A 15,964-nucleotide genomic window follows, 5' to 3' on the forward strand; every position below is an offset into this window, starting at 1 on the left:
CCTTAAAATCCATTGCCAACCAGCCGGCCTGCTGAAAGCTGATTGGCTGCCCATGCCCCACCACCCACTTCTGTCACATTTGTGTTAAAACCAGAAACAGGTGGGTTTGACATTTAAAAAATACTAACTTCAAACTCGACCTATTTTGGGGGCTAAAATTCTCCCCTTACCAATGCAGTAAAAAGTAAATCTATCAAAATAGCAAATTTGAGAAATTTCATACAGATCAGTTAAATACTTTCCCACTAACATGGCCAACAACAATTTCAATGCTATTTCTCTTTAAAATATGCAAATGATTGGCTATTAAATCATAAAAAAGCAAATTAAGTTCTTTTTTCAGAACATGGTTTACTACTGAGTCAATGTTACTGTAAGTATGGTTTGCGGGGAGGAATATTGTTTTCTCTTCATGTTTTGAATGAAATGTCAGGGTGGATTTGTTTATCTGCAGTACCAGCAGGAAAGTAGATCGGAGACGAAGAGGCACACCCCGGTTTTGCAACACACACTTATTGAAGTGAGACTCCCTGTCGGTACCTCATGGGCGATAAAGAGCGAGGATATTAAATGGGAGGTGAGAGGGGTGAAATAAGGCAAGATGCTTAAAGGAGAAGCAAATGCCAAAAGAGTAAGTAATAGGAGGGTTTTGTGATGTAACACTTACCACCACTGCAATGGTCTGGGAGGTGCAAGTAGTGGGGGGGGGGGGAATATCATAATGTCGGCTCTAATTTTCACTTTAGGTGGATATTGGGCATACCATGCATGCCGTGATCACCTGATGTTCCCAGTCAGAGGGCTTGGTGGCCAAGCCATGTTTGCAGCTGATTAGCGATTGCCAAGGCAACATTCAAAGGCAGCTGACCTATCAGGGGAGCAGTGAAAAATTCAATGGGGAGGAGTGGGGGGGGGGGGGGGGGGGGGGGGGGCACGCAGAGGACTGGTTGGGGGTGGAGCATCAAAAGGACAAAACATTCTCCTGGCTCAACAGAACAAATCATTCTGGCAATCTATGTCTCCGTTTCCAGAGTGAATTTCAGCAATCCCTGCAGGGTCTGCTTAACAGGCAACGCCATGCCAAGTACCAATGGGTACTTGGGTGTGGGTATGATGCAAGCTCCGCTCGCCTCCACCTGAAAATTTCATTGGAATTCTATATATATCACAGGAGTTGGATTCGCAAACCTTAATGAGGTGCCCAGCTAAGACACTGAGGTAGAAAATCAACTGTGCTAAATGTAGAATTTGCTCTGTAATGTTCTAACTCTTTCTTGAACCCATGCTGTTGACTAATGAGACTGCAAGCTGGGATCCGCATGTAAAATTTATTTTGATGCACCTTTTCATACGAGTTTAGCTTATTCAGTAAAATGTAGAAGGAGCATTCTCTATGCCAACAGTTGTAACTCAGCAAACACATTCAAAGAAGAAGAATGCAGCATTAAAAAAAACATAAGTGTTTTATGAATGGATCCCAATTTCTTTTTTTATTTGTCTACACGTCTTCAGCTTCTGCTTGCAGGAATCTGCTTGGCCACTTTTGTTGTTTAAATTGCGGGCAAACCCAGGAACGGAGGACAGCATTTTCCAGTACCGCAGAATGTCAATGGATTTTTGGCTGGCCCACTGCATCCCCTGCGGCGGGTCCCATCAAGGTGGGGTGAGAAAATCCTGGCCTCAGGCTTTCTAAACGCTTTGAACGGTGCTGCGACATTCAGTTTTATAAATAAAAGTATTGCCAGGTTGTCAAAGCCTGGAAGCTACTTGTGTGACATTCTTTGGTCCTCTATTTTAGCAGAAGTGCTGATCCAAGTACCACCTATGCTAAGATGCCAGACTAAGAAAAATCACACAAATAGTTTGCTCATTAATGTTGCCAACAGTAAATTCTAGCCTCATATAATTTTCAGGAACTAGACCTGCCGCATGAAAGCCGCAAGCGTTTTTATGGTACCAGACTAGCTGTGCTCTGAAACAGATAGATCAAACCTGTTTCACAATGTAATTGATGTTGGTTAAACTTGTATCCTCTTTAAAAAAAAACACCTTAAATTGTAGATGTAAAATTGTTGTACTTCAATACTGTTTGGCTGTTCAATTACTTTCCTTTTGTTGCATAATAATATTTACAAACAGTGGATTAAAACTTACTCTTGTTCCCATCAGTGAACAAAACTTAATGCATTTATGTCACATTGCCTCCTCTGTTACTTTTTAAAATATATATTTTTATTAGAGTTTTTCCGTTTTTACAAATAGCGCAACAAACCCTCAAAACTGGTATAGTCCAGTATAAATACCTCTGTGTTCCTGAAATCAGAAAAAGACAGGATTAAACTTGGTGCTTCAGTTTATAACGAGAAAAACGGTGGACGATTAACTGGAAAATAAGGGAGAAGAGGAGAGAAGAAGTCATGAAAACATGGTTTAAAAAAAGGTGCGCACCTTCACATGTAGCAACTGCTCATACAGACAAAGAGAATATAGGATGAGATTTTCATGCCCCGTTCTGGTGTTCACCAAAACATACCTCCCCAAACTCCATTATACTAGTGGCACCAGTGACACATTATAACATCCCTTTCTCGGATAAGAGACCTGCCTGTACCCTTACAGGAGCCAGTAAACAATTCTTTTACCCCAAAACAAAGAAAGAGAAATGCAGAAAGAATTTGCGGAAGATCTTAGTTCTGAGGCAATATCTTGCATACAGCCACCAGATGCAACAAACCCCCAAAATCTAGTACAGTACAGAGTGGTCATTATTCCACATCAATATACAGAGAGGACCAGCAAATATTCATACAATTGGTCCAGCTTGTAATTGATGTGGTCGATGCTTCCCTTCATATGGAAAATGAAAGGATAAAAGGGTACTGAAAAGAGTGGGGGAATCTTCGGAAAAAGTTATGAAAACATGGCCCAATGGTATACACCTTCCTCCATAAAGCAACCAAGAATTTTAACACCATACCAAGACTTACAACATAACAGACCTCACTCCTCTCCATCCAAATCAGAGGCCCTGTTCAGGCCCTGCTTGCACTGGAAAACTTAAACCTCTCTCCGTCAAGGAGATGAAGAATCGTCAAGACACCCATCAACAGGATATCTCAGGGAAAGAAATGGGACACACTCCAAGACCAAACATAACAAATCAGCACCTCACCTACCCAAATAAAGAGAAGACCCAGAGAGGGAGACACAATGATTAGCCAATAGATGTCTGACATGGACTGGCAATGTACACTTCTGCAGAAAGGATAAAAGGATGAGAACAGCGTAACCTTATAAGAAACAGGATGCTGCCCCCCCCCCACCCCCCATCCCCAAGGGAAGCCAAGCCTCAAAAAGGAGGACAGTCTAGAAGTCCCTATATAAGATCACTTGGAGGAGGGTAACCTACTTCTCCATTCAGCCTAATCTCCAACTGAAGGAAGACTCAACAATGCTGAGCCAAAGCACTCAGATTCGCACTACATCCCCAATGGAACCAAATCTCAAGAAGAAAAGTCCAGAAACGTTCGAAAAGGGATATTTTGGTGGAGGGTGGACTATTCCTCCAGCCAACGTACCCTCCACCTGACCCAGATAAACTTAGTTAATACTGCCCATACCTACTCAACCGTGCTAAATTAGGATCAAAATATTGGCCGACAAGCCAAGGATACTTCCATCACTCTTATAAACGTTCATGCCCGGGCACGTACTAACATATAATTCACCCATCATTATAACATCAAAGGCACCAACAACTGAAACAGAAGAAGGAACCCAGTCTTTTCCAAGTTACATGATCCGCCTGTACCTTCATAGTAGACAAGCAACGATTTCCTATTCTCAAAATAACAAAAGTACAAAAGTAAAACCTGACACCAATAGGTCTAATGGGGGATTTCCTCACCCACAATGAGGACTTATAAAATCGTGCCAGCCACCTCCAAAGCAACCCACCTATCTGCCACCCTGCTGTGGCGCCATTCATCTCATCTATAAAGTGAATGGTGCCAAATAAATGTAGCACTCAGTGTAAGAACACGGATTACAGCACATTAAAAAAATGTAAAAACTGCACAACCCTCATGTCATATAGCCATCACAGCATGATTATCACAGTATAACAGGTAACAAACTCATCTGTGCTCATATGTCATACACCCTTGTCAGGTTAAAAGATAATAACATGAAAACAGGAGTAAAATCACAAGGGAACAAAGTTCAGGATTAGTGATGAACTGCAGGATAATATAACCGTCCATGGAGCTGGGAAAGGCCAAACCCATGACAGGATCATCGAACAATAACCATGATCCAGCCAGAGTTTAAACGAAGCCCCTGCACCTCCACTGTGTCATTGTTCTGGAACCTGGGTAAGGAAATGCCTAGGCCGAAGACTCGTTGTGTCCAGCTACCTTTAACCCTCTCAACGAACACCATGGAGAAGACATAGGAAGACCAGTGGTCAGGGCCTTCGACCGACCCCAGGCCTCGAAGACCGGATGCAACGTGCTCCATCAAACTCAAAACGCCGACCCTTCAAATCTAGATTGTGAAAGCATGGCAGCCAATTTCAAATTTGGCCGAGAGTTCATTCCCAGCTCCCTTTGGCAGTCCAGGCCCCACGTAAAGTTCTTCTCCAGCCCCATCTCCCCGAATCAAGCAGGCTGTTTGACAAGCCATACGGCAAGATTTCTAAGAACTGAAGGTGAGCCCCCACCAAGGAAACTGCCCTAACGACTGACCAGATTATCTTCCCTCTACATCCATTCTCTTTAGGATATCTTGCAATTCATCAATGTGAGCACCAATAATTTGCGGTGGGTAGCTGAGACTGTCATCCACAACTTCACTCATAATGGCAGCCATCACCTTGGCACCCATGGCATCGATGAAGCGTAGGCCCATTCACCAGCAAAACCTCCACTGCGAACTGGGCTCCACCCCGGCCAACTCCAACTGCCTCAATCAACCAAGGATTTTCTTGACTTAACTTGGTTCCCCATCAGCAAAATCTAACCAGGTTCTTCCAGGTACATAACGCAGACCATACGCATCAGGATCAAATAGTTATGGGTTGTGCCTCAGGATAAAAAAAATATATAAATTTTGCCCACCATAATTTTGAGACAATTATTTCACTGCCAAGTGTGCTATTGCAACAAAAGTTAAGAAAAAAATACTATTATTGCAAAGTATTGTTTTAAGAATTGATTGACTTGCAGTTCCATCTGGCATTGCACCAGCAGCAGCAATATTATTGTGTCCTCACTGAGCTTCGTCCTGGTTTTTGTAATAATATACAGTATATAATGAATTAAGTTCATCCAACAGCGCACTAAAGGGCGGCCGGCTTTCCTCAGACTCGTTCCAGCACCTAAGCATTATTCCATATATGTCTTGGGAACAGTTTTGTGGACATGGCATTCTATAACCATCGTTTACTCGATCCATGACTTCCTTGTTTGTCATTCCTGCAAAATCAAATTAAATTATGAATACAATATAAAGCCCTGCTTGCAAAATACCTTAGAATTTTCAATTTACAGGGCAGCACGGTGGTGCAGTGGTTAGCACTGCTGCCGCATGGCGCCGAGGTCCCAGGTTCCATCCCGGTTCTGGGTCACTGTCCATGTGGAGTTTGCACATTCTGCCCGTGTTTGCATGGGTTTCACCCCCACAGCCCAAAGATGTGCAGGGTAGGTGGATTGGCCATGCTAAATTGCCCCTTCATTGGAAAAAATGAATTGGGCACTCTAAATTTAAAATAAAATTCAATTTACTTACCCTTGTAAGGTTCTTTGCCATAAGTCACGATTTCATATAGAAGAATACCAAAGGACCATACATCTGACTTCACTGAATATCTCTGGTAGTTTGCAGCTTCTGGTGCTGTCCACTTTATAGGTATTTTAGTCCCAGCACGGACATGATATACATCATCCTGCTCAATGAAAATAAGGGATTTGTTATAGTCACAAATATGATATTCATGGTGGCACAAGTCCAGTACTGTTCACGACTCCTCAGATAATGAAGCAGTCCATGTCCAAATCAGCAAGACCTGGACAGTATCTAAGCTTGGGTTGACAAGTGGCAAGTTACATTCGTGCCATACAAGTGCCAGGCAATAACCATCTCCAATAAGAGAGGATCTAAACATCACCCCTTGACATTCAATGGTATTGCCATCCCTGAAGCCCCACTATCAACATCCTGGGGGTTACCATGACCAGGAACTGAACTAGTCATTTAAACACTGTGGCTACAAGAGCAGATCAAAGGCTAGGAATCATGTGGCGAGCAACTCACCTCCTGATTACCCGAAGCCTGTCCACCATCTACAAGGTGCAAGTCAGAAGTGTGATGGAATACTCTCCTCTTGCCTGGATGAGTGCAGCTCCAACAATACTCAGGAAGCTTGACACCATCCAGGATAAAGCATCCGGCTTGATTTCTCCGCCTACCGCAAACATCAATCCCTCCACCATCGATGAACAGTGGTAGCCATGTGTACCATCCACAGGAACGCATCAAGATTCCTTAGTAAGCACCTTCCAAATCCACAACCGCCACCATTTAGAAGGATAAGCCACAGATACATCGGAACACCACTTCTCCTCCAAGTCATCACCATCCTGAATTGGAAATATATCACCGTTCCTTCACTGTCACTGGGTCTAAATCCTGGAACTTCCTCCCTGAAAGCACTGTGGGTGTACCTACACCTACAGGACTGCAGGGTTCAAGAAGGCAACTTAAAGGCAACTAGCCAGCGATGCCCACATCCCGTAACTAAATGTTTTAAAATTAAGATAATCAAATGGGAAGTCATTGGACATGCACTTGCAATTTTCTGATACAGAATCCCAGTGGGTAAAATACCTGTGCCGCTATGCCGGGGCCATGGATTTCTGTAATATGTCCTCTTGAATGGACTTGTCTAAGGGGTCAAATTCAGTGAAACATGCAAATGTTGATGTTCAGCGAGACTTGGACATACTCACATAAGGAATCCAAAAACTTAGCATGCAGATACAACAAGAAACTAGAAAGAAATAATGGCATGTTAGCTATTATTTCTGGGGATTACAGTACAAGAGTAACATAGTCTACAATTGTACAGGGCTTTGGTGAGACCACAGCTGGATTACTGTGTTCAGTTTCGGTCTCCATGATTAAGGGAGGATATACTTTCATTGGAGACAACAGAGCAAAGGTTCACTAGACTGGTCCCTGGGATGAGGGAGTTGGCTGACAGTGAGAAGCTGAATAAATTGGGTCTATATTCTCTGGCGTTTGAAGTATGAAAAGTCATCTTGTGGAAACATACAAGATTCTGAAGGGGTTTGACAGGGTAGACACAGGGGTTGGCTGGGATTTTCTGCTCCCGGTCGCATTGAGCGGGTTTGGTTGCGAGAGCGGAAAATATCACGAGAAGGCTTTGTCACGCCCCACGTCGACGTAAATGCAGGACGTGATCGTCCCCTACCCTCCCGTCAGTGGTGGGCTGCATTTCCTGCCATTCAACGTCGGGAACATCATTGTAACAGATCATTATTGGCCCATATGTTGGAATCATACTCCCACATTAAATAATATATCCACAGCGGTGTGATGTCAGAATGGCGCATTGTACAACTGGTTTTAAAAGCTGTGCACCTGGTGAACAGAACTTGAGGGTAGCTCAGGAGTGAGTGCGCTCAAGCTGGCGCAGTTCTCGCAGAACTTCTCCAGGGCTTCGGGCAGGAGAGAGGTAAAAGGGCGTGAGCCGGGGTGGGGGGGACAGTGAGTGAGTCAGGGGTGACAGGAAAAGTTGGGGGAATAAGTGTGAGTCAAGGTGACAGGGTGAGAGTTGGGGGGAACAGCGGTCGAGTCGGGGGGGTGAACAGGGGGCAAGTCAGGGGGACACAGGGGGCGAGTCGGGGGAACAGGGGGTGAGTCGGGGGGAACGGGGGCGAGTCGGGGGGAGCAGAGGGCGAGTCGGGGGGGTGAACAGGGGGCAAGTCAGGGGGAAACAGGGGGCGAGTCGGGGGGAACAGGGGGCGAGTCGGGGGGAACAGGGGGCGAGTCGGGGGGAGCAGAGGGCGAGTCGGGGGGGGGGGGTGAACAGGGGGCAAGTCAGGGGGAAATGGGGGCGAGTCGGGGGGAACAGGGGGAGAGTCGGGGGGAACAGGGGGCGAGTCGGGGGGGAACAGGGGGAGAGTCGGGGGGAGCAGAGGGCGAGTCGGGGGGGTGAACAGGGGGCAAGTCAGGGGGAAATGGGGGCGAGTCGGGGGGAACGGGGGCGAGTCGGGGGAACAGGGGGCGAGTCGGGGGGAACAGGGGGAGAGTCGGGGGAGCAGAGGGCAAGTCGGGGGAACGGGGCGAGTTGGGGGAACAGGGGGTGAGTCGGGGGGAACAGGGGGCGAGTCGGGGGGGAGCAGAGGGCGAGTCGGGGGGGTGAACAGGGGGCAAGTCAGGGGGAAATGGGGGAGAGTCGGGGGGAGCAGAGGGCGAGTCGGGGGGGTGAACAGGGGGCAAGTCAGGGGGAAATGGGGGCGAGTCGGGGGGAACGGGGGCGAGTCGGGGGAACAGGGGGCGAGTCGGGGGGAACAGGGGGAGAGTCGGGGGGAGCAGAGGGCAAGTCGGGGGAACGGGGCGAGTTGGGGGAACAGGGGGTGAGTCGGGGGGAACAGGGGGCGAGTCGGGGGGGAGCAGAGGGCGAGTCGGGGGGGTGAACAGGGGGCAAGTCAGGGGGAAATGGGGGAGAGTCGGGGGGAACAGGGGGAGAGTCGGGGGAACAGGGGGCGAGTCGGGGGGGAACAGGGGGAGAGTCAGGGGGGTGAACAGGGGGCAAGTCAGGGGGAAATGGGGGCGAGTCGAGGGGAACGGGGGCGAGTCGGGGGAACAGGGGGCGAGTCGGGGGGGAACAGGGGGAGAGTCGGGGGGAGCAGAGGGCAAGTCGGGGGAACGGGGCGAGTTGGGGGAACAGGGGGTGAGTCGGAGGCTACAGAGAGGTGAGTTGGGGGGACAGGGGGTGAGTGGAGGTGGGCCAGGGTAGTGGAGGGGGATGGGCGAGGGGGCATGTCATCAGCAAGTCTGACCATCAGAATATTCGAGGCAGTCTTCTGGTGCCATTTTGGAAGGACTGCTCAGAGGGAAGGGAAACCTGGGACATGAACTTCAGTGCAGTTGTGACTTGGGGGGGGGGGGGGCCTCTCATCACAGATTGAGTACCCCATTGCAGCTGAGACCATTCAGCTTGAGCTCAGTACTTAATGCTTGGCACATGTACTTCCAAATTCAGTGACTGCTATGATGTGGCTCTACCATTCTCCGACTGGACAAGAAACTATATCCCCTGAGAAAAGTGGCCATGGCACTCTGCCTGAGGCTGGCCTCCTAATCCTTGGCTCTGTGTTGAAGTGCCTACTGATAAGTGCCCCTTCTCAAGAAATTGACCTTCTCAACTCTGCTCTCATTGCAATGAAAATCTAAATAACTGATTCCACCACATATTCTCACAATGTTTAAATGAAGACATATACATCACCTATTCTAAGTTGCCGTGTCAGATTTCACTAATGAGGGGGAAGCTTAAGTCAGGAACTTTCCTAACTCAGCATACTAGAATTCTCCTAGAATGTTTAGAATTTACAGTGCAGAAGGAGGCCATTCGGCTCATTGAGTCTGCACCTGCCCTTGGAGGAGCACCCTACTTAAGCCAACACCTCCACCCTAACCCCGTAATCCAGTAACACCACCTAACCATTTTGGACACTAAGGACAATTAGGCACGGCCAATCCACCTAATGCACTATTTTCATTCTGGAAAGGTAGGTGTGGATCGGATTGGGCTGCAGACCACGCAATCTGAGGTAGGCACATTAGAATTGGTTCTCTGGAAACATTGCCCCAGTTCCATTAAGGCTGTTGGATCCTTGAGCCTTTATCCATCGTTCTCCCCATTCACTTTCCATGTCTGCCTCACCAAGTATTCACTATGTATTGATCCACTGAACCATATAATACAATGGCAAGTGTTATAACCTGCCTGTTACCACTGGCTGGGGACTAAAGGCAATCCCACAATCCTTTGCGAGAATGAGCTTCCCCAATGCGGGGGGGGTGGAGAAACCGTTAGCAGATTTCCTGCATAAATAAAGCTGGCCAGTTTGGAACCGGTTAGAGGAGAGTAAGCAGCAAGTAAGTTGCTGCGACTATTGTATATATATGTTATTGTAAATAAATGTTATTTCTTTCTATCCTTCAACTTGTACTGGATTCTTCGTGGCCCTCACAGAAGCAAGTCTTAAAATACACACGAAAGAAATGATCCATTCAGAAATCTGAAAAGAAACTGCTGCTCTTACAATGTTATGTCAGACATTGAAAAAACAGATTGAAGGAAGAGTACCTTATTAGAGAACCTCCGTAAAGATGCCAATCATTCCAAGGTAACACTCTATTTCAACCTATGTAAACCAGTAGACATCTAAAATATCCAGTGCCTGCCTTTGATAAAGTGGAGGGAATTTTAATCCCTCCTCCCTTGATGGGTGATTTGAGTTGGCATTAAATAATTAATATTATGTAATGTGATCCCGATCAGCCACAACCATATCTGCTGCCATTTTATTGTGACGGGCTGCGTAGCATATCAGCATTTGATTTTGCAATGTGGGCCTCTTCATCATAATACTTAAAGCAAGCTTCCAGGAGACCAAGGGAGCATAGTTCGAATAGTAATTTATACTCCCTGTCTACCCTAAGGGTTTTCTAAGGGTTAGGAAACCCAGCAAGTAAGGGGAGACCGGAGCAACGCGATCATGCAAGAATATGTTTTTTATAAGAGTGTTTACGCACAGGAAAGAGCAGAAATGTTCGCCGTGACTCCTCAGGCAAATCTTCTGCCCAATCGGCTGATCCCTCCCTGATGAAACCTACAATTCCAAGTGTTCGACCCCGCAATCTCACTTGGGCTCTGCTCCCTCCATTTTGTTGGTCTGATCCAATGACATTGTGGGTGCAAGTCCACCCCCTTCTTTGTGCTTAGAAACAGGGTTGAGAACACAAACACAGCTGCCGGCATGAAGGGTCCTGCATATCAGACTGGCTGTCGGGCACAAGAAAAAATTACCCAACAGTTAACAAAGTGTTTGATTGGTCCACTGTCAGAACTTTCTCTTCTAAAGTCATGTTGTGAGTTAAAGATGCACTCCAGGATTTCAATGCTGGTCTAAAATGAGATTCCAATGCAGCATTGAGGGAACATCTCATTTGTTGGACATGATTTAACCCAAAACCCAAAGTTCTATATTATAAAGAAGCCTTTCTGTTGACAGAAAATGACCATTACCTGGATCAAACAGCTGAAGCATTCAGGACTATCCTATTCATGCATTAGAGACAGAATTATGTTCTATAATATTCAGCATGCGTTTACAGTTCGTCTTAGAAACAGATGTAGCTACCAGAAGACTGGATTCTCAGAACTAGTTCCCGGCTGGATTGTTGTGCTCGTCTGTCACTTACCCGGATTAATCTTGCTAATCCAAAGTCTGCAACTTTGCAGGTGAGCACTTCGCCAACAAGAACATTTCTTGCTGCCAAATCCCGATGGACAAATTTATGCCGTTCCAAATAAGCCATGCCATCAGCCACTTGGCTAGCCATGTACACGTGATGAGTCATTGTTAATGTTTCACCTTCATCACCTGGAAACAAAATGCTCAAATATAACATCTATAAAGGTAATTTAATTTATCAAGTCGGCAACTCACAAGAGTGCATGCAGGTGATGCAATAGGTTAGTATAGGAATTAGTTAGAATTCAATTGGGACTGATGGCAGCATCTTCTCTGTTGACCATAAGAGTGCTATCTTTAAATGAGGTGTCAATCCAGTTTCCAGGTTTGGAGGTCAAGGTGTTGAAGCAGTGCTACATCTGACCTCTGATCGCACTCAAAGCTGCAACAGGAAGAACACTGCGTGTGTGCGGCTTTGGATGGGGCATTCAAACAGCAAACAATCAAGCTGATAACATCAGCGAATTTATGAGAACGTTAGGGCATGAATTTGACAAGTAATTCAATTGAAAGATCCAGGTAGTCAGTGTTGTGTTTTTGAACTCCAGCATCTGCCAGAAGGGACCAAAATGGTCTTCACCAATCTTGTATATGTTCCTATGTAAGTTGGAAATTCAGTTGGACAATGGTCAGAAAAATTGTCAATTGTTCATTTTTTATGGTTGAAAAATCATAAGCAGCATTTATCTGAGTTTCTGATAACTGCTGCCAGTGGGCAATACTCCTTAATGTCCTTTGCCTTAACGAGCACAGTTCATGTGAAGTGGGGGAGAAAATAGAGATATTTCAAACAAAAATTTAAATCTATGACATTTCTCAATGGTTCTCACACTTAAAAATTGTAATTGCACCACTCGAGCATGCTATTCCTTTCCAAAACTGATGTCACTTTCGGGACAATTGCACTGAAGCTAATGCACTTTCCCAAAGAAAAGACAAAAAAGGAATTCACACTGTTGCCAGTTTCAATGATTATGTATATGAGTATATTTAAGGTGCTTTGCCCATTTTGCTACAATTCGATTCTGACTACAAACATTTATATTCTTGTGCTGCCAGTGCCTGGCGTGCTTTCACAGGCAGCACCTCCTGGGCCTCACAACAATGTTTAAACATTTTAAAATTCACCACTGACGATTCCTGTGTGAAGAAGGCCTGCACGTACTTGGTTTATCCTTAACTGATTTGGCCGATGGCTGAAATTAGGTATCAGGCCGTTCATTTCCACCATCAAAACCTGTCTTCTGCAATTTAATGTGGTTTTCACCTCTGGTGTGTGCTTGGTACACATGCCAGAAATTAAATAGCATCCCATATTGTCAGTGACAAATTAATGGGCAGGATAGTCTCTATACTTTAATCCACTACCCACACCCCATTCTCATTAGGTATAGGGTCAGGGGGATGGAGAACTAAAATTAACCTCTGTGATTTCAATTACTAGTAAGTATTAGACTATACAACATACTAGCAGGTACATTCATTATTACATATAACAGAAAATTTAAACACAGGGAGAATGTGCAAACTCCACACAGATAGTGACCCGGGGCTGGGATCGAGTCCGGGTCCTTGGTGCTGTGAGGCAGCAGTGCTAACCACGGCCCCACCGTGCCATCCCTTATCCTTAACATAGGGTTGAAATTGTGATGTTATTGATTTTTGGAATAGATGCTAGATGGCGATGGACTCTCAGGTGATTTTTCATGCAATATATGTAGTTAGTTTCTCATTGCACTATTCCCCTCATGGTGTAAGGATGTCGATTTCACTTCATAGCAGGCTACCTCTGGTTTAAAAAACATATCATCGGCACCAGGCACGTCTAATCATAGCACCTTATTATCAACATTAGAAGGAAACAATGACCGGGATTTTCCGGGACCTCCACCATGGCAGATTTTCCTGCGACAGATATGACGAGCCTTTGGCTGCCGGCGGGATCTTCCAATTTCGCCAAAATCAATGGGGTTCTGCATGGCTCATTCACCCCACTGTCAGGGAATCCTCAGCAGGTGGGGGGGGGGGGGGGGTGGTCGACTTCGACTGGACTGGAAGATACCACCAACGGGAAGGGCCGGACGTTGTGTGGGATGAGCCAGTTCAAGTTCCCTTATTCATGCTTATTGAAATATTTTTTTTTTAAATTTAGGTTAGCCAATTATTTTTTCCAATTAAGGGGCAATTTAGCATGGCCAATCCACCTACTCTGCACATTTTTGGGTTGTGGGGGCGAAACCCACGCAGACACGGGGAGAATGTGCAAACTCCACACGGACAGTGACCCAGAGCCGGGATCGAACCTGGGACCTCAGCGCCGTGAGGCGGTTGTGCTAACCACTAGGCCACCGTGCTGCCCTGCTTATTGAAATATTACATCATACAAATATTTTCACACTGCAAAAAACATGGTCTTACTGTCAAATCCCAGTGACAGAACGGGACTGGAGTTCCTTGCTCAACTTGTTAAATGGGGAAGTGAAGCCGGATATCTGTCTCTCTTCTTTAGCGCTTAGCTGCAAAGTTGTGGTGTAATAACATGTTGCAATATCCCCAGCCACTGGGCTAGAAATTAAACTAGCTCTGTGACAAACTTAATCTGGAACATTTTCCCACTAATGTTCATCTCCTATCTATATTAAAATCCACTGCGTTCTCTGTTGTCATAATGCTTTTGCGAGCACATTCTTAACCCTGTTTCTCTTGACCATGAAGAGTTGGGATTCTGTACTTAGGAGATTTTCACATCCAATTTTCAAGCTTGATATTGAACACGGGAACAGAAAATTGAAAAGTCACTGGCACCATAATAATCATTTATCCTTGATACATTAAACAGTGCTTCTAAAAGTCCTTGGGCTGGGGAACACTGGTGGAATACTGTGGTAAACCAGTACCAATGATGTGCTCAGAAAATAGGTCTCAGGTGACCAGTGGGCAGTAGATTTTTTAAATAAAAAGACCGTGGCTGCCTGTTCTGTCGCATTTCTCTGTGAGTTGGGCAATATGCAGACAGAAATCATAAACCCCAGGCTGCCTTCTGAGGATAAGCTGATAAAAGCCTGCAGCACTTATAGTGAAATTCAGATGCAGGAAAGTTGTTGAACCCCCACCACTGAAGATTCCTGTATGAAGAAGGCCTGTACGCACTTGGTTCATCCTTAACTGATTTGGTTGAAGGCTGAGTGAAATCTTGGCAGGTGGCCTGTAGAAATGCACTCATGCGCCACAAAATGGTCAATTGATCAGGGAGGAGACCCAATCCACTTGAAGTGATTTAGAGCTGCCTACAGGCAAAATAGCTGCTCTCCTTTTTTATATCCAATAGGTGCGATTCAACGGGACAGAAACAGAGTCCTGTTTCGGCTGCATTGAGTGGGGTGTTTGGCGTCGAAAAAGACCCCATTCAACTGAGCTTTGCTGTCATTTTGGCCTCGGTGAGGAACACCCCATCGACGCTGCACTTACATCATTTCCTGCACTGACTCAAGAAGCCCTGATTATTCAACCCACCCCCCAGTGACCCCCATGCATGCAACCTGCCTCTCTTGTGGTCCTCGAGACCCCCTCCACCCCGTCACTGCAGCTCTTATGGGCAATGCAGCCCGTGCCTGACCTGGCATGGAAACCTTGCTTCGCACCCAGGTAGTGCCTGGACGGCAGTGCCAAGGTGTCAGGTTGGCAGTGTCAAGCTGACCGGGTGTCAGCAGGAGTGCCAGGGTGCCACCCTTCCCAATGCCCAGCCACTCCAGGGTCTCCAATGGCCTGGGAGATCCCCAAGGTGCCATTATGACTGGTCCACATTTGTGGAAACCAGGGCTAAATGGCAGCCTGGCGAGATTTCACAGGCACGGCCATTAGTTCCCGAGCGTTTGAGAATCCGGTACAACCCGCCGAATTTTTCAGTCCATAACAATATTTCCCCCCTCTCTCTTTTGTAAAAATAACAGGGATGTGATTTAATGGCTTTGTTGACCCGGACTTCGTGACACGACAAAGCCATTGAATCAGGCGAGAGGCCTCCCGTGGGATTCGTGATGCTCAAATAATCTCGCGAGATTTGTGACGCTTAAACCATCTCACGAGAGCCAGATTAACATTAGGTTCATTCAAATAGGTCTGCACTGGATTATCCCGAGGCCCGGGAATTAACAGCCTCGCCTGGGAGACTTCGCCAATGTGCCATTTAGCATTAGTTTCCACAAATGTGGACCAGATGTAATGGCACCTTGGGGAGGAGAGGGGGGGGGGGGGGGGGGGGGGGGGAGTGTGTCTCACAGGCCATGATGGTCTCCGGGTGCCTCCGGGTGGTCGGGCACTGGGAAGGGTGGTATTCTGCCACTACCATGGGCACCTGGGCAGTGCCGCCCAGGCATTGCCAGGGTTCCGAGGTG

At 46.4% G+C, this 15,964-nt stretch overlaps 1 protein-coding gene across 2 annotated transcripts in view; it reads right to left on the reverse strand.

Annotated features, from left to right (window-relative positions):
- Positions 1–1,317: 1,317 nt before the first annotated feature.
- LOC119969572 (tyrosine-protein kinase Srms-like) overlaps positions 1,318–15,964 on the reverse strand; it is a 58,717-nt gene continuing 44,070 nt past the window's right edge. For both annotated transcript variants that reach the window (XM_038803357.1, XM_038803354.1), the window contains exons 6-8: positions 11,518–11,699; positions 5,788–5,944; positions 1,318–5,474 (exon numbers count right to left, since the gene is read on the reverse strand). In XM_038803357.1, coding sequence (XP_038659285.1) covers positions 5,269–5,474; positions 5,788–5,944; positions 11,518–11,699 — 545 coding nt within the window. In that variant the 3' untranslated portion in view covers positions 1,318–5,268. The remainder of the gene's footprint in view (positions 5,475–5,787; positions 5,945–11,517; positions 11,700–15,964) is intronic.

The sequence above is a fragment of the Scyliorhinus canicula genome, chromosome 7 (genome assembly GCF_902713615.1).
Source record: "Scyliorhinus canicula chromosome 7, sScyCan1.1, whole genome shotgun sequence".
Lineage (NCBI taxonomy): Eukaryota > Metazoa > Chordata > Chondrichthyes > Carcharhiniformes > Scyliorhinidae > Scyliorhinus > Scyliorhinus canicula.